This window comes from Eublepharis macularius, chromosome 5, assembly GCF_028583425.1.
Source record: "Eublepharis macularius isolate TG4126 chromosome 5, MPM_Emac_v1.0, whole genome shotgun sequence".
Classification (NCBI taxonomy): domain Eukaryota; kingdom Metazoa; phylum Chordata; class Lepidosauria; order Squamata; family Eublepharidae; genus Eublepharis; species Eublepharis macularius.
The window spans coordinates 30,516,158-30,540,256 of NC_072794.1; the positions used below are offsets into that span (position 1 = coordinate 30,516,158).

Consider the following 24,099-nt stretch of genomic DNA (forward strand, 5'->3'; position numbering starts at 1 on the left):
AAGCCTGCATTTAATACTTAAAATGATGTGGTTTGAATAAATCAGTTTGCATCCTGCTGATTTTGCCCGCAGAAGCTGTGAAGTACCAGACTAACCCACAGTTGTCAACCCTGCCTACACAGTCCTGATTCTGAGAGAAGACGAGCCCATTTCAGCAAGTGGATCAGTTAACAGCAGCTCACTTGCACAGCACAAAAAACAGGGCGAGAGAAGGCCGTGTCAGTCTCTTAAGGAGGTCTCTGCCTGTCTGGCTACTGCTCCTCAGCTCCGAAATACTGTGTTGGACGTGATTGGCCAAAGGGGCTGGCCAGGATTCAAGGCAGCCTCTTTATATATTACGGAGAAGAGGCAGGCAGCATTAGAGACAGAGCTGCAGCCTTCCCCCACGCTGTCTGCTTGGCACTGAGGACAGGACATCATCACCAACCGGCAAAATGTGCAAAGGATTAGCTGCCTTGCCCCACACATGTCTGGAGAGGTGAGAAGAAGGGAAGTGAAGGGGGTGAAGGGCAATGTTGCAGCAGTCGTCCCAGAAGGAGAGATGTAGCCAAGGGATATGCAGAGAGAGGAAATATCCTGTGTATTCTTAGCATTTAAGAAAAGCCCGCTTGGAATGAATGGGAGTTAGGCAAGAGCATTGTTTCAGCAAAGCTTACACAGTGACAGGAGAACTTTCTAGCTGTTTATGTGTTCATTCTGGAGGTTTACAACTTCATGAAAACAGGAGGGAAGAAATTATCAGGGCAGTCCTAAGCATGTTTACTCAGATGGTGCCATTGAGCTCAGTGAAAATTACTCAGATGTAAGGACTTACATCTGCGCTTAGGAGGCAGCCTAACAGGGCAATCCTGTGCAGGGTTAGTCCTGTTTAAGCCCATTGAGGGCAATAAATTTAGGCTGGAATAACTCTGCATAGGATTGTGTTGTTAGTCACTTAAAGCACAAAGGAATCATTGTGAGGCGAGTCGATGATTTCCTAGAATGAGTAAGACCAGACAGCGATCAATGTTTTGACAGATGCCAGATTTGTCAATTATTGTGGCAGAGAGCAAGAAATTGATGGTTCTGATTTTGCCTCTGAGCGTAACAGTTGTGAAGTGACAAGATTCATCCTGGTGTAACTTTCTTATGAGCTTGGGGTGATTTAAAGCATAGTATATATGGGAGAAGGAAGTGGAACCCTCTGCTTGCCTGTATTTTTATTTTTGTATTAATGTATCTATCTAATACAGTTTTATCCCACTCTTCCTCCAAAATGGTGAGGGATGCTGTACATCATTCTCTCCTCTTTCATTTTGTCCTCACAACAACCCTTTGAGGGAAGTTACGTTAAGGGGGGGGGGGGATCGGCCAAAGGTGCCTGGTGAGCTTCATGGCAAAGCAGGGCTTCTACACTACTTTGTTTTATCCTCACAAGAACCCTCTGAGGTAGACCAGGCTGAGAGAGAGAGAGTGATTAATTCAGTACTACCCAGTGATTTTCAAGGCATAGTGAGGGTTTGAAACCTGGTCTCCAATATTCTAGTCTAACATTTTAACAACTACATCATGATGGATTTCTACCTCAAACCTCTTTTAAAAACCTGTTTTTCTCCTAGTGGACTTTACCTCTGTTCTTGGGAGAAAAAGTTTTTTGAAACAGTGAGGGGTCATGTTTGGAAGGGTAAGCTTTAAACCCTCCACACCATACTCCTTTTTATGGACTTGGAGGCCTTCCCAATTTCTCACCTCATTCTTCTACCATATGCCCCCTCAGTCATGATTTTCTTTTTTTTTTTTTTGAAAAATTTTTTATTGGGTTAGAACATTATTTTTACATTTACATTCAATTTTCCCCAATTTTTTCATCTCTAACCCCCTCCCTTTCCCCCCCTTTTTGTTGACTTCCAACAGCTTTCCCACCCTTTGTCCCCTTTCCCTTATTTTTATTAGCTTCCTCTATCTAAAACAAATATATATTCTCCATTATTCTAAGCAGTACATCCTTGACTATTTTTAACATTGTATGCCCAAACTGTAAGTCTTTGTTTCCATCTTAGATAAACAATTTATCCCATTTTTCAATTTCAAATATTTCTATATATCATAAACCATATAGATCATACATTCATTTATATCAAACAATTTGACTTATTCTCTATATATTACTCATTCTATCTTTTTGTAATAATTCTATATATCTCTCATCACGTAGTCAATCAATTTGACCCATCTATATCTTCAGACATTCAGTTTGGTACAAAACTTACCAAAAAGAAAGAGAATATTGTTAGTTAATCAATCCTTATATTTAATCCTTATAGTTAATTATTTTCTCTATGTTCTGTTTGTTAACCTATATATATCTATATATATATCAATCTATTAATCTGACTGCTTATTAATTCACATTTATCTCTTCTCCCCCCGGTAAAGTCTCCCCCCTCTACTTCAGTGCTTCAGTAGTTCTCAAACTGCCACAGTTTTCCTCCCACCTCCCATTTCTTCTCCAGATATTGTTTCAGCTTCTCCCAGTCTGTGTTGAACTGCCCTGAGTCCAGATCTCTCAGTTTTCTTGTCATCTTATCCATTTCAGCCATATACAGCAATTTGTAAATCCAATCTTCAATAGTTGGCACTTCTTGTACTTTCCATTTTTGCGCATACAGAAGTCTAGCTGCTGCTGTCATATAAAATATCAACGTCCTGTATTGGGCTGGAATTCCCTCCATTCCCAAATTCAGTAGAAGGAGTTCTGGGTTCTTATTAATTTGAAATTGTAAAATTTCACTCATTTCTCTTATTATTTCCCCCCAGTACTGCCTAGCTACCTCACACGACCACCACATATGATAGAGGGAGCCCTCATGCTTCTTACATTTCCAGCATTTATTAGAAGTATTCGAATTCCCTAGCGCAATCTTCTTTGGTGTCATGTACCAACGATAGATCATTTTGTAGATGTTCTCTTTGATATTAGTACATGTCGTTGTCTTCATTGTAGTTTTCCACAAGTATTCCCATGCCTCCATTGTTATTTCTTTATTAAAGTTTATAGCCCATTTCACCATTTGTATTTTAACTATCTCATCCTCGGTATACCACTTCAACAGTACTTGGTATACCTTGGATATTCTTTTCTTATCTTCTTTAAGAAGGGTCTGCTCTAGTTCCGAATTCTCTATTCGTATACCTCCCTTTACAGAGTCCGAATTATATAAGTCTCTGATCTGTCTATACTGGAACCAGTCGTAGTTACAGTCATGATTTTCTAGGTAGCCTTAGGAAAGCTGTTATTCTCTCCGCTTTTGTTTGCAATCTATAATATAAGAATACTGAAGTCACTGAGAATCGAGATTAAACTGAAGAACAACCGAGTGGTTAGAGCCCCAGACTAGGACTGGGAGAACCAAGTTCAAATCCCTGCTCTGTCATGAAGTTGTCATGAACATGACCTCTGGCTAATTATTCTCTCTCAGCCTAACCTACCTCACATTCTTTGGGATAAAATGAAGCGGCACAGAACAACGTATACTGTCCTGAACTCCTTGGAGGAGAGGGTGGGATAAAAGTACACTAAATAAAACATAGATAACAATGAAAAGACTGCTTTTATAGGCAGTCAAGAAGAATAATCATGAGATCCTAACTCAAAACAAGAGGCAACCTCTGTGGCAAAACAAACATGTGGCCATGCTCAAAAGCCCTCTTTCTGGGATTTGCCATCACGGTTCAAAATCCGAAACTTAAATGCAGATGAGGGAAAGATAATTCCATAAATCGCATGGGAAACTTCTTTCAGGTTGTCATGATACCTCACAGGATTGTTGTAAGGATTATTGAGGTAATGTATGGGAAGCATTTTGGACACTCAAAGGTGCTATAAAAATGCTGAAGGATTATTATTTAATAGTGATCCTAATGGAAGGCTTTTTTCCCAGAAGACTTGAGGGCTAGCAATAGCAGAGTTTTTTTTAAAAAAAAAAATTAAATAAGGACTTCTATTTTGCATTGTTGTTGCAAGGAAGAGGATTAGATTCAACTAAAGTTCGTAGTAAAAAAAAAATTCTTCCCGGCTTACTTGCACAATCCCTGCTTTGGCTTTGTTGGTTTTCTGAACTGCTGATGCATATTTGGATGGATTTTTGAACCAACATGCATACTTTTGGGGATTTGCTGGATGAAAATAGGTACATTTGTTTTACAGTGCATGAGAGAAAAGTCTATCTCATTACACAATGAGATAGATGGCAACCTAATTCCATAAGATACCTCTTTGAAGAAATCTGGAAATCATCTTAGCAATTACGCAGCACATTTGAATGTTTAAATGCACTTATTTTATTTATGTATTTAACTTATACCCTGCTTTTCCGACACGTCTACCAGAACAGCTTAAATTAATATTGAAAGACAGGCACTTACACTCTGGAAAGACAAGACAAACAAGGGCATACAAGGCAAGATAAGTTTGAAGTTAGATTTTATATCTAAACTGGGCTCAGCTGATCTTCCCTTGCTGGTCATGGACAAAAGCGATGGGATTATCCCTACAGTCAGGGGTCATTTCGTAGAAAAAAAGGTGGAGGAACTCATTAGCATAACTTAGCATATGCCACGCCCTTGACATCTCCAGAAGTGTGTCATTAGCATAACTGATTTGCATATGCCACACCCCCTGACATCACCACTCCTGGCTTTGGACCCAATCCTGACCATTCAGGGCCGAAATTGGGCCCAAAATGGCAAAAGGGGGCTGAAAATGGCTGGAAAAGGGCCCAAAATGGTTAGGGTCGGGACACTGCTGAGCAGGAGAGTGGTCCACCACCCATCAGAGGCCTGATCCGGGCCGTTTCAGCCCCTGATCCAGGCCGTTTCAGCCCCAATCCAGGCCGAAACAGGCCCCAAAATGGCTGAGAGTCAGGTGGGCAGGGCCTCCTGACATGTGACCTCTTTGGAGAACTGCCGGAACTGCGTTTCTGCGCGTTCCCCCGCAAAATGAGCCCTGCCTACAGTCCTTATTCCTTTGATAGGCAACAGAGGCCACAACAGTATCCCCTTCCCTTATCTTCTGCCCTCTCAATTGGAGCACAGTTCTTTCTAAAGAGGGGGAAACACTTCATCTAGATCACCTCATTAATAGTCTGACTGAGTTTGCAAACTCCAGGTCGGGAAATTCCTGGATATTAAAGGTAGAGCCTGGGAAGGGTGGGGTTTGGGTAAGGTAGGGGCCTCAGCAGGGCATAAGGTCATACAGTCCAAAGCTGCTGTTTTCTCCTGAAGAACTGATCTTGGCAGTCTGGAAATCAGTTGTAATTCCAGGAGATCTCAAGACCCCACCTGGAGGTTGACAACCTTAATTCTGACCACCTTGTCATGGTAGCCTTGCCAAAATATGATCTTTGTATTGCGGTTGTGGCGAGCCTCACAATTAAAAGCGTGTGCATCAGGGAGGAGGTGAGAATGAAAGAGACAGATATGGACAAGGAACAAAGAGGAAGCTGGGAGGAGGGGAAGAGATCCATGTGAAGGCAATGAGAAAGGAGTAGAGACCAGAAGGAGAAGAAGAGACTACCCAAAAAGGTGGTGGAAGAAAGAAACAAGGACAAGAAGGTGGTCGTGTGGCGACTGTTGGGAACGGGGAAGGAACAGTTGTACACACTGGTATTTCCCAGCCGAAAATTGGTGGCAGATTTATAGTTATCTTTGTGTTGGTGGTGGGAGGCAGATACATTTATGAACTAAGCTGAGAAAGCTATTGTTTAGGACCTCAGGTTAGGAGGGGCCTCTAAATTTACTAAAAATACTAAATTACCTTTGGGGGGCAATGCTATGGGGCCTCTAAAGTTTAAAGCTGTCTTAATCCTGCACAGTCTCTGTGTGTGTGTGTGTGTGTGTGTGTGCAACTTGTGGCTGAGGAGAGCTTTGAACCAGGGGCATCCTAGTTCATGTTGCTTTAGCTATTATACTAAACCACTCCTCTCAGTTTCACAACATACATTTCCCTACCACAGAGAACACCATTTTTATTATCACTGTTTTGTGCGTCCTCAGTCCTTCATATAACCTAGCTCACAGATATTCTGACAGAACTTCTTTTCTAAAATTGTATTTATGGTCTTCAGAGTTTATGATGCAAATGCATCTAAAATCAACGGGGGAAAAGTAGGAAAAAATGTTACCTTAGTAGGTATTGAGTGCAGAGTAGATGATGGGGCCATCTAAACTAAGGAAAGACTAGGAGGAATGGAAAATACTTGAATGCCCTTTTAGACACAGGTTTACTACTTCACAGAGGGCACAAACAGATGTAACCTAGATCATTGGCCTCCATGGAAAACTGTGTGGTGCACACATCTCTTCAAACTGGGGGACAGCCGGGGAAGGGATTTTTAGGTATTTATTTTTTATTTATGTTATTTATAGCACCTTTCTCACTCAAGGCGGATTACACAGTGTAAGTCAATACAATCAACAGCAGGGACATTCCATAAATAATGCAATATGATATACAAATGAAAGTTTGCAGGGATTTGAAAATAAGCAGACTTTTGATACAGAGCTGAAACAATGCTAAAACAGAGCATAAGCTATTTTAAACAGAACGTATGAAACAATGCAGAAGCTACCCAGAGCCAAGCCACAAGTGAAATGGTTACATGTCCATCCCTTCCCCAGGAGTTCTTGTCCACTCCCACACCTTTCCAGGAGCTGAAATAGCAGTAGGGAGCTGTTTTGGCACCTGAAAAGGCATGGGGGGAGATCCTGGGACACTGTCTTGTGCACATTCTGGATTGGGGGCTCACAGCAATTTTTTAAAAACTACAAATATTTCTAAAATGTTGTCAGCAGTTACAGGATGGACCTGTGGTTATAGTTTGGCTCTAGGATCATCCTTACAGCAACAGACAGTACATTGTAGTATAGTCTATAGGTCTCATCTCTTTGAAACCACTTATGTACAGTACAGCATACTTATAGGGATGCCAGATCCCCCTGTACTCCCGGCGGGAGGTGGGGGCCCAAGCACCTACCTTTTGGAGTCTCCTTCGTGCATGCACACCCCTGGACCTGCGCAATGACATCACTTCCTATGTCATCACGCAGTCTGTGGCTGCCCCAGGAGCACTCCTGTGCTCCATGGGGGGGGCTAATTTGGGCCCAATCAGGCCGAATTCGGCCCAGATCAGGCCCGAATTGGCCTGGAATGGGCCGCTGCTGCACGGGGGAGCACTCCCCCACACTGCAGCAGCCCGATCCAGGCCCAATCTGGGCTGTTTTGGGCCCACGGGAGCGTGCTGTACCACCTGTGAGCATGCCTGTGAGGCCCATGCCTCCCCCGCCAGCCAGGTAAGCGGAGGCGAGGTTGGAGGTTGGAAGCAGGGGATCCCCCACCTCCAGCGGGGCAATGGCTACCTTACATACCTATCTGAGTAAAAATGGTATCTTGAATAATTCAGTTTTGCATAGTTTGCAGAAAGCCAGGAGAACAGGAGCTTTCCTGATCTCCTCAGGTAGGCCATTCCATAAGGTGAGGGCCAGCACAGAGAATGCACGTGTATGGGCACCTGCTGATTTAGCCCATGTGTAGAAGGCTTTGTTCAGATAGGGGATTTAGCCTTTTATTCCCCAATGTGTAATCAAACTTCCTATTCTGCTGTAACCATTTTAAAGGAAAAAAGAATTATCTTCTACGAACCTATCTTTTCTCCTGTTCTAAAATATTACAACTAGTTCCAGGAGCCTGATGTTTATTAGCAAAACTGAGTCAGGCTGAAAGGTTGAACCCTCTTTGCAACTCTAACCTCAATCAGAGTGGTGTGTGCATGCCATTTACCTTTTACGAACAGAGTGGAAAGAGATTGTTGAAATATCTGCTTCTGCCTAGAGAACTAGGACCGAGGATTAATGCTTCCCTGAGCTAGTTCTGTTCCTTTTCTCACCTCGGCTCTTGCTTTGCATCACCCTTGCCCCATACTGCCCCTCAGTTCCAGCTTCCCCAGCAATATCTTTGGGTGCCATCTTTGTGAATCCCTGGTGAAGCTGTAATGAAAGAAAACAAAGTGGTGATGTAGATAAGTTTTATGACTCATTGGCCATGACCACGGAAGCACTCTAATGAAATCAGAGGATAAAAATCAACAAAAAACAAGGACCCCAAACAAGGACACGCATGTGGTAAACTACTATCGATCCAAGTGCTAAACCAGATGGGATGGAAGAATCAATGTGTCCTCCTTTATGCAGCCATCTGTTCATGTGTAACACAGGAAGGTTTATTTTTAAAATACAGAATTGGAGCTTGCAGCTGAAGGGGTACTAAACTCTGTCCTCTTCATCACTTTACTTCATTGTGTTCTATTGCTTTAAATCTAATGGCACGGATCCTAAGTAACCAAGGTACAGTTGCACTAGAAGGTGGTAACATTCCTGCTTCCTTCTTTCATTATAGCCTTCTATGCCACCTTCCCAGGGTGGAAGGGGAAACTGGCAGATACAACCCTCCTCCCTTTACCTATAGAACTGCTGTAAGCTCAAACCCTTTTCTTCCAGTTTGGCTCACTTCCAGTTTGGCTCACTTCTACCTAGGGCTTTTTTTCTGGGAAAAGAGATGGTGGAACTCAGGACCGCACAATGATGTCACTTTGGGTCAGCTGGAACAGGGGGGGGTGTTAAAGTTTAAATCGCCCTTGGCAAAAATGGTCACATGGCCGGTGGCCCCACCCCCTGATCTCCAGACAGAGGGGAGCCAGTGGCGCGGAAGGCAATCTAAACTCCCCTCTGTTTGGAGATCAGGAGGCGGGGCCACCGGCCATGTGACCATTTTCAAGGGGTGCTGGAACCCCGTTCCACCGTGTTCCAGCTGAAAAAAAAGCCCCGCTTCTACCCAAACTGACTGGGGGGAAATTATTCAGATAATGAAACATACTGAGACAGTGGAACTAGCAGAATTTCCCTTTTGCCTGTGTACTCCATTTTATGTTCCAAAACACTCTCTCTCTCTCTCTCTCTCTCTCTCTCTCTCTCACACACACACACACACACACACACACACAAATAAAATATGTGGATTACCTTGTCTTGTCTAGTTTGGCTGTAAGCCTGTTTTTCCTCAGAGGATCAGGTTATCACAATAATGTAGACGCTTTTTTCATAGACAGCCAGTCATAATAACCTCAGAAAGCCTAACATGAAAGAGCAAAGAAAAGCTCTTGAATCCTTTGTCTTAATGCCCTGCTATGTCCCAACTGTGTGGAATGTTACAATAGGGAATAAATGCTGGATCTTACAAGTTGTACTTTGTGGTTATAAGGCTGATGTTAACCTTGGAAAAACAAAGATTCTCCATTCATATGGCACTGAACAGAGGATTTAACTACTAATCTAACTATTAATGGCTGTGATTTGAATAGGAAGAGTGCCATGGAATGGTGAGGAGAGGGGTTCTTTAGCACTCGCCCCATTTTCCATCTTTAGACGTGGCAATCAGTTTGGGATCAGTTTGAGGTACTAGGGAGATTGCTGTTCATTCTTTGTATCTTCAGTATTGAGGGATTCCCCCTTCCTTCCTACCTGATTCTTTCTGACAGCTGTCTAATGGGCAATACGGCAATGGCTTGTAGAGTCATAGTGAAGGTATTTTGTCACCCCAAGCCCTGGGCGTGGGCTTGAGCAATTAGTGTTGCCAGTCCAAACTAGAGAAATTCCTGGAGATTTGGGGCTAGTGTCTAGGGAGGGCAGAGTTTGAGGGGAGGATGGAGCTCAGCAGGATGTGATGCCTCAGAGTCCACCCTCCAGAGCATCCATTTTCTCCAGGGGAACTAATCTCTGTAGTCTGGAGATAGTTGTAATTTTGGGAGAATTCCATGCCTCACCTGTAGGTTGGCACCCCTGTATACCAATCCAGAGTTCATAAGGCTTTCTCACTGTAGAGAAGCAGTCCCTCTTCCCTCCACACAGAACACAAGCACAGTAGGATGATTTTCTAGCATACGGGACTGTTTGGTCGCGGTCCACTGGGGGAACTCCCACCATCATTTTGGAGTGCTGTGGCCCAACCCCAGATTTTATCGTCTCTGACACTCAAGCCTTCATTGTCCTTCTGAAGACTCTACTAGTTTTTCTGTTGGTTTTCAGGGTTCAGCCTGAGAACCTCCCGTGGTGTGAGGCAAAAATAGACAAGTAGTTTTTTTTTTAAAGGACAATAAATTGCTATTATTATCTACTAAAATGTTAAAATACCACATCCCTGTTTTGTTTGAAGTATTTTGTTGCTGCTTGTCTGTCTTCCAAGATAAAAAGTATTCTTTCTCGCATTGGGGGAGGTGCAATTTGGCTATACTTTTCCTGTGCATTTATAATGTGAATCTCCTTACCCAAGAGACACCTCGGTCAAAAGAGAGCATGGGGATTTAGCCACCCTTTGGCCTATGAAAAAGGCCTTTTCCCAGGTCAAGCGAATGGATTTCTTGGAATCACTGGTTATAGCAATGGTCTTAGCATCTGCTAAGACTGATGATGAGTAAGGTTTTGGCTCCAGGACCCCAAAAGTCAAGAACATAACGGTCAGTCTTGAGAACTCTGCGACTTCCTGTGTATGGATATGGAACGGAACAAAGGGAAAGACTTGGGGAGGGGGGGTTGATGACTAATGGGGAGAATTTCTGAGGGGGATTTGATATATTGCATCCCTTTGATAAACTGCTTTTGAATTTCCTAGAGAAGACAAATCGAAACCCTTCTGTTCCTGACAAGGATGTTTTATAATTTCCTTGGAAAAACCCCCACCCTTAGATGAGAGGAACGAAAGCCATGCAGAAGCCAGAATTTTTCTTACAGCATATACCCAATAGCAAATCTTTGTTCTTGAAACAATGTCTAGAGTAGCCAAATAGAACCCCCATGTGCACCCCCAAGCACCAAGTGCTGGGAACAGACAGCACCTTCATTCTTTGCTTGTGAACCCAGAGTACAGTTGGCTTGGAACCTTCCATTCTTTTGTGCTCGGCCCCACAGCTCTTGGCAACCATTTTTGGTAGTACCTGATCAAGGTTCTCAAAATTCCACAGGCCGAATAAGGCAGAGAACCCCTTCTTTAGTCTCACCCAGCAAGCAGTTCTTATGAACTTGGGAGAGGAAAGGGAGCAGACAGGAATATTTTCTGTATTAACAGGCAGATGTTACAACTGGTTCAGCTTTTAATGGGAATGGTTCCCCGAAAAGAAAAATATTGTCACAGGATCATATCAAGCATATAGACTTTGCAGCCTGTTCTGTATGTGCTGGGAAGCAAAAAAAAAACAGGAAAAAATCCAGACGCTTCAGTGGACATTCATTTAACTATATAAACATCTTTAAAAACTATTCATATGAATAATTGTATAAGAATTGTTCACGTCATGTAATATTTTTATTAGTAAGGTATTACATTAGCATATAGATTTTGTCTCTGTGGAAGGGATCTGGATTATAGTCTTAGATTTTACCACCATCACACACAAAAGTGATGTCAAGGACATCGTGTTAAAATATTGGCTTGTTTTTCGATATAAATCACAACATTTCAAAGTTAATTGCAGATTTCGATGTGCCTAAGAGCCCAGCAGGGAAGATAAACACTGAATGTTTCCATTATGGTTATTCTTCTCGTGGTTGATGCTGTCATTCTATCTACACTACATGGGAATAGGGAAAACAACTGGACATGCTTCTGAGTAAAACTTGTAGGGATCAAGCTTTAGATGATGTGATACATAACACCAGGGCTTTTTTTCTGGGAAAAGAGGTGGCAGAACTCAGTGGGTTGCCCTAGGAGAAAATGGTCACATGGCCGGTGGCCCCGCCCCCGGATCTCCAGACAGAGGGCAGTTTAGATTGCCCTACGCGCCGCCAGCTGCTGAAAAAAAGCCCTGCATAACACCCACTAACACGACCACAGTTTCATTTATTCATTTAAAATATTTATATACCGCTTTTCTGACAGTGGCTGTCACTTGTGCACGGTGAATGGTATTGCATATTAAAGGTACACTAAACATGTTCCAGCCTTAGCATCAGAGGGTCAGAGTTTGGGGCTGCAGCACCCTCCAAGCATCCCTTTTTCCAAGCTGTGGCCCTAGGTGAGCCTCAGAATACAGACAGAAGTGCAGTTCTGCTGCACTGTGGCTCCCGTTCACAAGACATCCAGCCTTTCACTGACATCTTTGGCACAGTCTGGCTAGGGTTCCCAGGTCAGTGCAGGGATGCTATCCCAAGACACTTACCTTGCATTAAGTAAGTGGTTCATTGTATTTAGCCCTTGAAATAGTTGGAGCTCACAATTATGACACCTTTATTGAAATGCGTCTCCTGTAGAACACAGTATTTGCAGTGATCCCACAATCCTATGCAAAGGAGCAGATGAGGATGTTAAAAGAGCTCAGAGGCAAGTGGAGACAAATGGCCCTGCAGTGCCTCAGAGTGAGCCTGATTCAGACCTAGGCTGTGACAATATGCCAGTGGGTCTAGGCCTGCACTGCAGGGGTCATGGCTTAACTTGCTCTTGGCTTCCAGGGGCCCTTCAGGACAGTGGCCCAGCAGGAATTTTCCCAGTGATTTAACCAGCAAGTCCCTATCAATGCACACTTGGTTTTAATGTGTTTTAGATGTTATGCTTAAGATGATCCATGCTTACTGGGAATGCACTGCCCACGATCTCCCCAATATTCATGGTTACTATTTCATCTGAATAAATCACTGTGCAGTATTCCCAGTATGCACTGTTGGATATTCCTGAATGGAATGACTGAAAAGTGCTTCAGTGGGGCTTACTTCTGACTAAGCAGTCAAATATGACTGGCTGATTTGTGTCAGGTCCACAGGAATTATGCTAGGCTGCTCCCTATACCATTCCACTGCTTCTGTTAGTGTGTCGTGAATGCTTCCGGGATCTGGGGAGGAGTCAAGGATGGGAACACTCATAGAGTTGCCAACCTCCAGGTATTCTGGAATGACAACTGATCTCCAGACTACAGAGATCAGTTCCCCTGGAGGAAATGGTAGCTTCTGAGGATGGGCTCTATGGCCTCACATCCCTGCTCAGCTCCCTCCTCTCCCCAAACTCTGCCCTCCCCTGGCTCCACCCCCAAACCCTGAGGAATTTCCCAACCTGAAATTGACAATCCTAGACCCCATTACCCTTTACTTTCATTTTAAACGAGAATAAAGCACCCAATTTTCACAATGCACATCCCTAAAAAAATGTACTGCAGGCTGCGTTTTGACCTTAATCTATTTTCCACCACCATTTTCTATCACTCCTATGATCAGCCAACTGTGCTCTCCGTTCTCTTTATCATATCAGGTTGGGCCTGTTTGCTTGTTCCAGAAAAGTTCTCTGTTTTGGGAGGCAGTTCAAGAAAATCCCGTTTCAGGAGATTTTGAGGAGACTGGGGTGGGATGAATATTTTATACTGGTGATAAATACTTTTATTCTCCTGCTGTTATTGCTTTTTTTTACTGCGTGTTTGTTTTTTAGGTTTCATTTACATATGCTACATTATGTTTGATTTATTTGAGCAAGTTCTTATACTACGTGATTCAGATTTTTATGGCTTAATAGATGGCTTTGGCGCCTTTCTGAAGGTGGAATGATGGGATATAAATGCTTTAACTAGATACAAAAATAAATTATTGTTACTAAGATTGGTTTTTATTGTTCCTAAGTGGATGACTTTCTTTGCCTAGTATTTTTAGCATTTGGGGTTTGTCGCATTTATAATTACACTCATACACACTTTTTGTAGTTTTCAGTCATTTGTGAGGCTTGGCTAAACATTGTGACTGCAAGGATTTTTTAAAACGTTGTATTTAAATTAGGGTTGCCAGCTTATCAGCCAGCTGCTGTGGCTGTGCCTTTGACAGCAGGAAAGTTTGCATCGGTGGGCAGATGAGGCTCTAGCATGAGAAGTGCCATCCCCTGCTAATTGCTTGAATCAAATTAAGGTTCTGCATCCAAGGCTGGAAAGTCGGTAACTGAAGTTTAGATTACTATTTGGAACCACAGGTTTTCACATAGTTTTCGTATAGGTCTTCTCAGTGCTTTTTTTCTAAAAAAAATGGAGTTGGTTTAGTGGGAATTCCAACATTTTAACATTTTTACTTTCTCCCGTTAAATTCACAAAATGTTTAGGGGTATGCGTACCCCTGTGTCCCCCCAGAAAAAAAACACTGGGTCTTCTTGACTGAGAACATTTTTATGCTGCCTCTCCAGGCAACCTGCTTGAGGTGCCTTGCAAGTAAAATATTATTTTTAAAAAATCAGCATATAAAATTGACTAATTTACAAAGTATTTGATATAGCATTTTTTAAAAACCAGTATTAAAAAAACCAAGTCAGAGAGTGTAAGTACAGCATAAAAATCTAACGGCTTAAAAATAGTCTCATAAAACAGACTGCAGCAGACTGTCAAATAAAGATCAACCCCTAGCTAAAAGCAATGTTTTAGCCTGGCACGATGGAAAAGGGCATTCCACAGCTAAAGTGCTAACTAGACATGGGCGTGAACCAAAAAAAATTAACGCACCAGCGGTTCGCGGTTCGGTGCCAACGACGATCCCGAGATCACGAACCGCAACAAACATTTCCCATTACCGAACTGGTTCATTGCTCGTGGTTCGTTGGGCATGGAACGGCCCCCGTTGCACTTAGAGAGCCCATATTCCCAGGGAGTGTTTTGCAGGCTCTCCTACAGCCATCACCCAAGTTTGGACAAGATTGCAAAAGGGATCTTGGAGTTATACCCTCTCCAATCCAAGGCCCCCAGGAAACTCCCACAAAAATCCAAGCTCAATTATACTCTCAGTCTCTCTCCCCAAAGGCTAGCAAGTGGCAAGCAAGAGCTCTGTCCCACTCCACTGCTCGCTGAAAGTGAAACCCAGCCTAGGAGCCCACGGCTATTTATAAGCACAGGTCCCATTGAGCAACGCTGGAGGTCTGTGTTTGGCCATCAGAGCTGCCTATCAGGGTTTGCAGGGATGAGATTGGAGTGCCCGTGGCTATAGGACACCCCCTTCCCCCTCCCTCCCCTGGGTGTCTTCTCCCAACTTGTAACCGCTTTGCAGCTCTGTGGTTGGAAGGAAGACCTGCTGATCAAGGTAAGCTGGGCTTCCATTCGGGTTTCCAGGGTGATAGAAGGAGCGCAGACAGAATTCAGGCATTCCCTCGGCTCCGTTGCCAGGGGAATTGATTGCTGGCGCCTGACTGTCTTCCTGAACCGCGGCCGAATGCACCGAACCAGGCTTTTACCGAGCACTGGTTCGTTGGCCGTGTCCAATAACGAACTGCCAGATCATGATCGCGCGACTGCCATTTTCGTGGGTTTTTGAAGTTCGTAATGCGGTTTGTGCCCATCTCTAGTGCTAACACTAAAAAAGACCTATCTCTGGTAACCATTACCCACCTAACTTCTGGAGGCAGGGGCACAGAGAGCAGGGATCTTTACTGTTGGGCTGGACAGTACAGGAGAATGCTGTCATTCAGGTATCCTTGTTCCTCCTGAGCTATTTAGGGCCTTATAGGCAGGAACCAGCACTTTGAATTGCGCTCAGGAGGATAGGAGCAATTGAGCAGTTAAGGCAGATTTTTCAGCACAGAGGTGATAAGATTACCGTACCTCTCAAACCTTTTACCTTTTGGTTAAAAATTAAACCTCTGTGACTAATAAAACAAAGAAAGAAATAATATATAGACTACATTGTTTTATGATAAAGCATTGTCATAATTTATCTCTTTGGTGTTGATTATGGATGTTTCTGTTATCATAATTGGTTGCCTTTTTTGTATTATAATTCTTGTATCAATTTTATCAGTTAAGGTGAACCAAATGTGCTGTTGTGTAGGGGTCCATAAATATGGTTTTGGCAACCATAAATTCAAACCTGGCAGCCAGCAGGGAGCCACTTGCGCCCATACATTTAATGTTGGCAACCAGCAAGGAAAGTCTCTAATATACTCTACTAGAGGAGTAACCTATTGTTGAAAGCAACTTCACTGAGAATATTTCTTTCAAAGTGGTGCCATGTTGTCTCTTCCTAGGATGCATGGATTCAAACTGAGAGGGTAGGAGGGGATGGTTTGATACCCGTACCCTTGAGGCCTGCCACTCTTCCCCTGTAAAGCCTTTCTCACTGGACAGCAGATACAAAAAGAGACTTATACTTACTTTATCTCTGTGGAACAGGAAAGGAGTAAAGCTGATTCTCTCTGGCTACTAGAAACAATGGTCAGCTACCAAGCCCATCCAAAGTTTGTGGATCTTTGCTAGTGTCCACCCATTCATTTATTTATTTATTTATTTATTTATTTATTTATTTATTTATAGTCCGCCTTTCTCACTGAGACTCAAGGCAGATTACACAGTATGAAATTAGTACAATTGGTTGTGTCATTTGATGATGGACCCATTGAGTGAACCATGTTAAGGTAGCTTTGATGTTCTACAGGATGAGATTAAACAATAAAGAAAGATCTTCTGAAAGCAGAAATACCTTTCTGACTTCTTTATTTTTACAAGACTTTCCATGGTCTGCTGTAATGTACTCTAGCATTGTAAAGTTAAACAAATCTCTCTTAAACAGTGTTAAATGATAACAACTGTAATTCAGTATGTTAAGATCAAAAAGGAATCTCTGGATTGCAACCAGACACCCCTACTCAAAACGATACCCTAAATCACTTGATCTCCCTCTCTAGAAAAGTCATTAAGTAGATCATTTATTTATTTCAAACATATTTATTTAGATTTCCCTACCCCACTTTTCTTCCCTATGGGACCCAAAGCAGCTTACATTGTTCTCTCCTCCTCCAATTTATCCTCAGAACAGCAATCCTTTGAGGTAGGTTAAACTACAACAGAGTGACTGGCCCAACGTGCCTCACAAGCTTCCATGGCAAAGGGGGGATTCAAACTTGGGTTTCTCCGACCCTAGTCTGACAGTCTAACCGCTACACAATGCTGGCTCTCAGTAAAATATTTCTATACAGCTGTTTGGTGTTACACTCAAAGCAGTACCATAAACATTATTATCAGCAATGGCAGATTATCAGACAAGCAGCACAATAACCGGTTGATTTGTTTCCTATCCCTGGTATTGTTTCTTTACCCTCCCCTACTCCTATGTCCTCCTTCCTTGTATCACGTAACTCTAGCTTGAGGTGATGTCTCAGGACAGACAGGGTCTTGCCACTAGACTTGCCACAAGTCCTTATCAGGGCCCAATACTTATGTTTTTATGTGCTTTGAGCTGTCAATAAAAAGGTATAGCTGTTGCTCCATTCCCTCATCAATTCTCCTTTCCTATCCTTCCCTGCTTGATATGGCTAATACAGTTATTGTGCTATAATGATTATTGTGTGACTAATCCCCTCTCACCTAATCTGCCTCATGGAGCTGTTTTTGAAAATAAAAAGAATGCAATAAAAAGTAAAAAAAAGATGTTTTAAAAGTGTGAGAAAGTGTTTAAAAGAGAGATAACATGGGCCATTTCCACACAGCTTACTTTGTGGAAAATAGCGAAATCTCGTGCGAAATCACGCAAGAAGACGCTGTTATCGCATCTTCTTGTGCGATAACAGCGTCTTTTCGCAAGATTTTGCGCGAGATTTCGCTATTTTCCACAACAAGGTAAGCTGTGTGGAAACGGCCATGTAGGTCCTTGGTAGGAAAGGTTATTTTTTACATAAAATAAAATAAAAGGTGATGTATAATTTACATAATTTTGTCCCACCAAAGATGGAGGAGGGCAGGTGAATGGGAAGAATATATGGTGGGGTAGGTAAAAGGAATGATGCTGCCTTCTGTGGAACCAGATTTTTAAAAAGTAATGAGAAATACTTCAAAGTTGCCTCAGCAGAGGAGCTGATGCTAATTTAGGAGGCAGGAAACAGAAATGTTCTTAGAAATTCCAGTAAACACAGCTCAAAAGGTGTGTCTTTTCAGCCGATCCATTAGTAAGCACATTGCCGGCCGCACTTACATGTTTTTTCCCTCTTTCTCTCCAGGGCCAAGGAGATCAAGAGCAAGTTGGGCATACTCCTCCAGAAGCCTGACTCTGCTATTGACCTGATCATCCCTTACCCAGAGAAGCCAGAAAAGCCAGCAAAGGTTCAAAAGTAAGAATGCAACTACATTTCTGAAATAGTTACTTGCAACTAATATTGATCCCCAGTTGACTTTTGTTCCTTTTGAATGAGGGATTGTCTACGGAAGTCACCAGTAACATATGAATTGCCATGGTGACTGAAGGGAATCTCCATGTGCTGAGGCAGCAAATCTCTTAATACCAATGCTAGAGGCAACATCATGGGAAGACCTTGGCCTCTGTGCCCATTTTGTTGGCTCTCCAAGGCAGCTGGTTGGTCACTGTCTCAAACGGGATGCTGGACTAAATGGACCACTGCAGCAGGGCTCTTGGTCTTATGTTCTAATGGGAGATGCATACAAGCAGAAGTATCAACAGTTAGCCAGGACCTCTCTCTGTTTTTGAGGCTTTTGATTGCTGAACAGTAGAAGTGGGCATGGTCCAGAAAACAGACCAAAATTTTGCACGGTCCAACCCAGTTCATGGTTCGCGAACACACAGTTTGTGGGACTCATTGTTTCCACAACTTTTGGTCCGTTTGGACTGGTCCATTGGTCCGTGGTCTGTGAGTCCAGACATCCTGGCACCGATCTAGGCAATGGAGAGGACATTTGCAGACCTTTTGCAGACCTTAAAAACTTAATAGGCACCTCTGCCTGCCGAGCAGAGAGCCCTCATTCTGCTCTATGGAGCAAGGAGCAAGAATGACTTCCCTAGGCAACAGAGGAGTGGACATTCTGCAGCCAATCTTAGCCCTCAAAACCTTGATAGGCAGCTCTGCCAGCCAACCAGAGAGCTTCCATTCTTCTCTATGCGAGCAAGGAGCAAGAATGAATTCCCTAGGCAATGGCTGGGAAGATGTCTGTGTGGTGAGTGAGGGAGCTCTTCCCCTTTTCTGTTTGATTTTGCCTCATTGCAACTTTTTGGTGCTGCTAGCCAATGCAAGTCAATTGGCATTTGTGACTCCAGTATCTACTGGAAGTTTCCTGGGGTGGCCGCTTTGGGGGTCTGTAACTCAGACGTCCAAAATGCAATATTGACCAAACTTGGAGAGTGGCTGGAGGAGAGGCTGCTGAAAATTCTCTGTGAGTTTGGGCTCTTTAGGTATGAAGGGGCAGAGCCAGGGCTGCCGGAAGTGACAGACCACTGCCTGACGAACTGGTCCGTGAATGGGGCTGATCCGTGAAAAATTCATGGTCCGTGGTCTGTGATGGATCATGGGATGGTGGTCTGTGCAGTTTTCGTGGTCCATGCCCACCCTCTACTGAACAGTTATATGTGAAACAGCCAAGGTGAGGATGAGATGTAGAGAGGCTGGAGGGAGAGCACAGAAGTAGCTATGTGGAAGGCATGTCTGCATTATAAATTAGCTAGTTTGATTGTTATTAATGTGGTTTTTTAGTTGTTTTACTCGTTTATCAGTAGTCACTACAAGCAGGGCTTTTGGAAAGGAACAGCATATGTATGTTAAAATGTTGAGAATTGTAGTTTTGTGACTTGACTATGGGTCTCTAGAAAAATTGCCTCACAAAACTACCATTTCACTAGGGATTTTCTCTGATTAGAAGGGTCACTAGGTCTCCTGAAGTTCAGATTCTGAGAAGGTGGAGCCTGGGCATTAAAAGGTGGCACCGTCAGATCAAGATGTTGAGCTTGGCCCGGCAGAGGGGGAGCCCAAAGGTATCTGCTTCAGGTTCAGATGGTAGCGATTCTTCAGAGGAAGTGCTTAGATCTGCCTGGTGCCGCAGTAGTCTTGATGGACACAGTGGGGGGGAACAAGTAGAAAACTACTCCTTATTATCACCATCATTGCCTGATCCTCCATTTTGGCCCCTCACCCTGAGATTTTAATCCTTCCTTTTGAGGATCTGAGGAGAAGGGTAAAACTTGAAACATCAAACTGTGTACCCAGATTATATTACCCATTTCATAGCTGTGAAGCTTAAAGGAGTCGTTGCTGAAAACCAATATGGATGTAAATGTAAAGCCAATAAAGGTCAGAATTTTCATTTTCATTGCAAATACTAATGTGGGTTACGCATGTGAAAATGACTTTACGCTCCTTTGCGGAGAAAGATGTATGGGCCAATCTAGATATGATCTGAGAGATCTTTGATTACGATCTCTCATGATTTATCGAAAGGCTAAAAACAACCGTTGGTTAGTAGGTGGTGTTCAGTTTTGAACAGTGCTATGGTGTATATGTGAAGAGCCCCATGGTGCAGAGTGGTAAGCTGCGGTACTGCAGCCCAAGCTCTGCCCACAACCTGAGTTCGATCCCGGCGGAAGCCAGGTTCAGGTAGCTAGCTTAAGGTTGACTCAGCCTTCCATCCTTCCGAGGTCGGTAAAATGAGTACCCAGTTTCCTGGGGGTAAAGTGTAGATGACTGGGGAAGGCAATGGCAAACCACCCCATAAAAAGTCTGCCAAGAAAACATCGTAATGCAACGTCCCCCCATGGGTCAGCGATGACTCGGTGATTACACAGGGGACTACCTTTACCTTTACCTATGGTGTATATGTATAGATATATTTCTTTTGTGGTATTTTCATAGAGCTCCACTCCTGAGTAAAACTGCAAGATGTATATTTACAGAGTTCTAAACAGAAGAGACTCATAAGGAGCATGGGGTGGGGGGAAGCAGCAGCAGATGAAAGTAACTGCAGGGAGACAAATTGGTGCCAAATATTCGAGAGAAGTGTTCCACCTGCATTTATCTCAGACCCCCTTGAGAAGCACTGCAGGTTGCTGATCTAATCACTGTCATTTTTATCTGTGAGAAAACAGTCCCCTCTCTGTCCTGGAGTCAAATTAGTTCTAGGAATTGGAAAAGAACGAATAACAGCAGCGTCTGATTCTCTGAGGGGAAAGAGGGGGGCTCATTGTGCGAGGGGGTGTCTAGCCTGGCTTTATTGTCCCTGAATCTGTTTCCAATTATGTTTGAGAAGGATTTGCAGAGAGGGCGATCTGGAAATTGCTTTGTGACTAGCACAGCTGTAATTAGCCGCGTTTTAACAACCATTAGCTAGATATTGCCCTATTCCTTTTGACAGCCATTGGGAACAAATTAGGATGAGCAGTTCCAAGTGGCTCCTTCTTGCGGCAATGACAGTCGCCTCGTGTTGGCTGACACTGCCTGGGGAGGGTTCTTGTCCGCTGTGCCTGGTAGAGTGATTATTTTGGGAAGGGAAGTCATGTCTGAGACTACAGCATCTCTTGGTTTAGGGAGGGCTGCACGTACCCTTTGGGACCCTTGCACAAATTGCAGCATCCTATTTTTTGCAAACTGAAAAATTCTTCCCAATTGCTCAGAAAGTTGCATAATTTATTCTGCTGCTTTGTGTCATTTGTTCTTTATTTTGCCAGTCATGCAGAGAGGCAGATATCTATAATGCCAGAGTATTATTCCAGAAAAGGTACCATGAAAGTCTGTTGCAGCATAGTGATTAAGTAATTGGGCTGCAAATCAGCAGCCCAATTACTGCTGGTTCAAATCCCACTACTGCCATGCGTTCAGCAGGTGGCCTTGTGTAAGCCACTCGTCTTAGCCCCAGCTCTCCACCTGTATTGTGGGGGAAATAATAACATTGATTTTGTTCACCACTCTGAATGGGGCACTAATCTGTCTAGAAGAGTGGTATATAAGTGCAGTTGTTGTTATTATTCTAGTGTAAGCTTTAGTGGACCCACAATTTTATTTCAGTAAGCCGAAGGTTCTGGTCTTTAAGATGCTTTTTCATTTTCATAAGATGCTGTGGCCAAGTGCCCAGGGGGAAAAAATTAAAATTAAAATGTATAACTATATATAGGCAAATGAAACCCCATCCTGGACCACTGGAAATGTTCCTCTGCAAAGGATTGTACTGTTAATGTTCTAAATGATGGATGGTCCTTTTCTTGTTGGTCTGCAAAACAACATTGAAGAGTAGGCCACTGTTTTACAGATTTAGGATCTCCTTCCTCATCCTTATTCTCTTGAAAATGTAACTCCATTTGCAGGAAGGATGGATTGGCTACATGTGAGACTTCAGACTTTTAATCTTAGGACTCAGCTAGCTGATACATTTGACATGAGTTGGGTGGAAGAGTAGCTTGACCTGACGCGCAGTCACCAGTAACATTAGGGAACTAAAGTGCTCCCAAGTACTCCAGGGCCCGATTAGGCTTAAGAGTATGGCATGAGGAAAGGAGGGGCTTCAGCCTTCCCCCTTGCTCTGTTTTCCCAAGCCGAAATGACCGTGGGAGGAGTGTGTTTGCCTCACTGTGAGTGTCACATGCTGCAGTCTGTACACATGGAGCAGCTGTTTTGGCTCAGAAAGATGGGAGCGAAGGCTGAAGCACCTTCTCCCCCTTACCACACTCCTGAGCTGAATTGGGCCCTGGAGCTCTTGGGAACATTAGGACTGAATGTTATGTGAGACTGCAGATCAGGTTGGGAGACCCTACCCCAACTCACGTCACACACATCATCTAGTCTGTCCCTTATTCGGGTTGCTAATAGAGCATCTTTTTATTAATAGGAAATGCTTTCCACATCCTTCCATGCCATCTTTTTTTATTCTTAGAGTTCTAGACTTGGGAGGGGCTTTGTAAGTCATCTAGCTGAATCTCTGCTTAACGCTGGAAGCGCAAAGCTAGAGTATGTCCAGCCTCTGTCTGGAGACTTCCAGACACCTTCATCACAAAAATTAATTGAGGAAATGACAAATGTCTGACATGGCCCAGTTAGGTCAGCTAGCTTAAGACCAAGACAAGTTCACACATGCGTGCAATTAGATGACTCTCTCTCTATTAGGCATATTTGTTGGTTAATGCAGCAGAGTTGCTAGTCAGAAAAGAGTGGGATCATGTATGGTGAGACTAGGGATCCCAGGTCCCCTGGTGGGGGGCAGGGGATCCTCACTCCCACTGTTTGCCCCCCACCACTACTCACCTGACCGTGGTGGAGAAAGGCAGGACAACAGGCCTCCTGGGCATGCTCCTGGGGCGGTGCAATGACATCATTTTTGGGAGTGATGTTGTCATGCAGGGCCCGGGAGTGCTCCCACACTCTGCAGTGGGCCAATTTGAGTCCCAAATGAGCCAAATCTCAAACTTTGTGGAAATATATATGAATGTGGATGTGCAAGAAGAAAGAGGACCCAAAGGGAACATACCTATGGATCATTCTAGGTGGATTAGATTCAAAACTACACTTCAGCAGATGGTACATACATATAGGGGGCTGCAAGCACTATCTATCCCTGCCAATCTTCAGGGCATGTATACCACTGTCTGTCCAGATGTCTTCCCACAGTAGAGTGAAGCTGTTGGTGTGGTAAAGGTACTTCTTGTTTCTATGGCTACTGCATTTGCTCCGTGAACCTCAGGATTACAGGCTGCTTTGGAGGTTACACTCTATGGCATTTACCCTACTGAGGTAAATCTCCAATATTTTCTGAACCTGGAGTTGGCTCTATGTGGGCTCTAGATCCTGCAGTGGTGGGGAGGGGGGGCACTTCAGGCCAAATCTGTTTGATAGAACCATTTGCAATTCCCAAGCTCCGTACAATACTCTAGAGGCACATTAACTCTCTGAGTCAGCAAGAGACGAGTATGTGGCCTTGCTTCTTGAGTGGCAGTGTCTGCATGCATTTTCCCCTCTCTATATATGGCCTTTTTTAATCACTTAATTTCAAGACCCTAAGGTCAAGTAATTACCCACTTTGCTGTTAAGAATGTTGTGGCCTGCCTTGCCTGAGACAAAGGGAATCAGTTGCTACTTCTCTGAATAGGCCATGGGAACTGGAGAAGGATTTGTGAGAAGGACAAAATCAGATCCTGAAGTAGGGAAGGAACAGGGAAACCCTTTCAGCCTTCTGGTTACAGAATTAATAGCTGGGTATGAGGAAATATGGATGGACCATTCCCTTCTCTGCCCCCTTCTTTGTTTGAAACTGCCTGATGTCACATGGGACAATTGTAGGGATACTGTAACTTGAAAGGGTGGAAGAAATGTCA

At 43.6% G+C, this 24,099-nt stretch overlaps 1 protein-coding gene across 1 annotated transcript in view; it reads left to right on the plus strand.

Moving 5' to 3' along the window:
- Positions 1 to 376: 376 nt before the first annotated feature.
- Positions 377 to 24,099, plus strand: part of LOC129329724 (regulator of G-protein signaling 5-like) — a 38,408-nt gene continuing 14,685 nt past the window's right edge. Inside the window, exons 1-2 of the mRNA XM_054979292.1 lie at positions 377 to 478; positions 18,020 to 18,130. Of these exons, the coding sequence (XP_054835267.1) occupies positions 435 to 478; positions 18,020 to 18,130 (155 nt within the window). The 5' untranslated portion in view covers positions 377 to 434. The remainder of the gene's footprint in view (positions 479 to 18,019; positions 18,131 to 24,099) is intronic.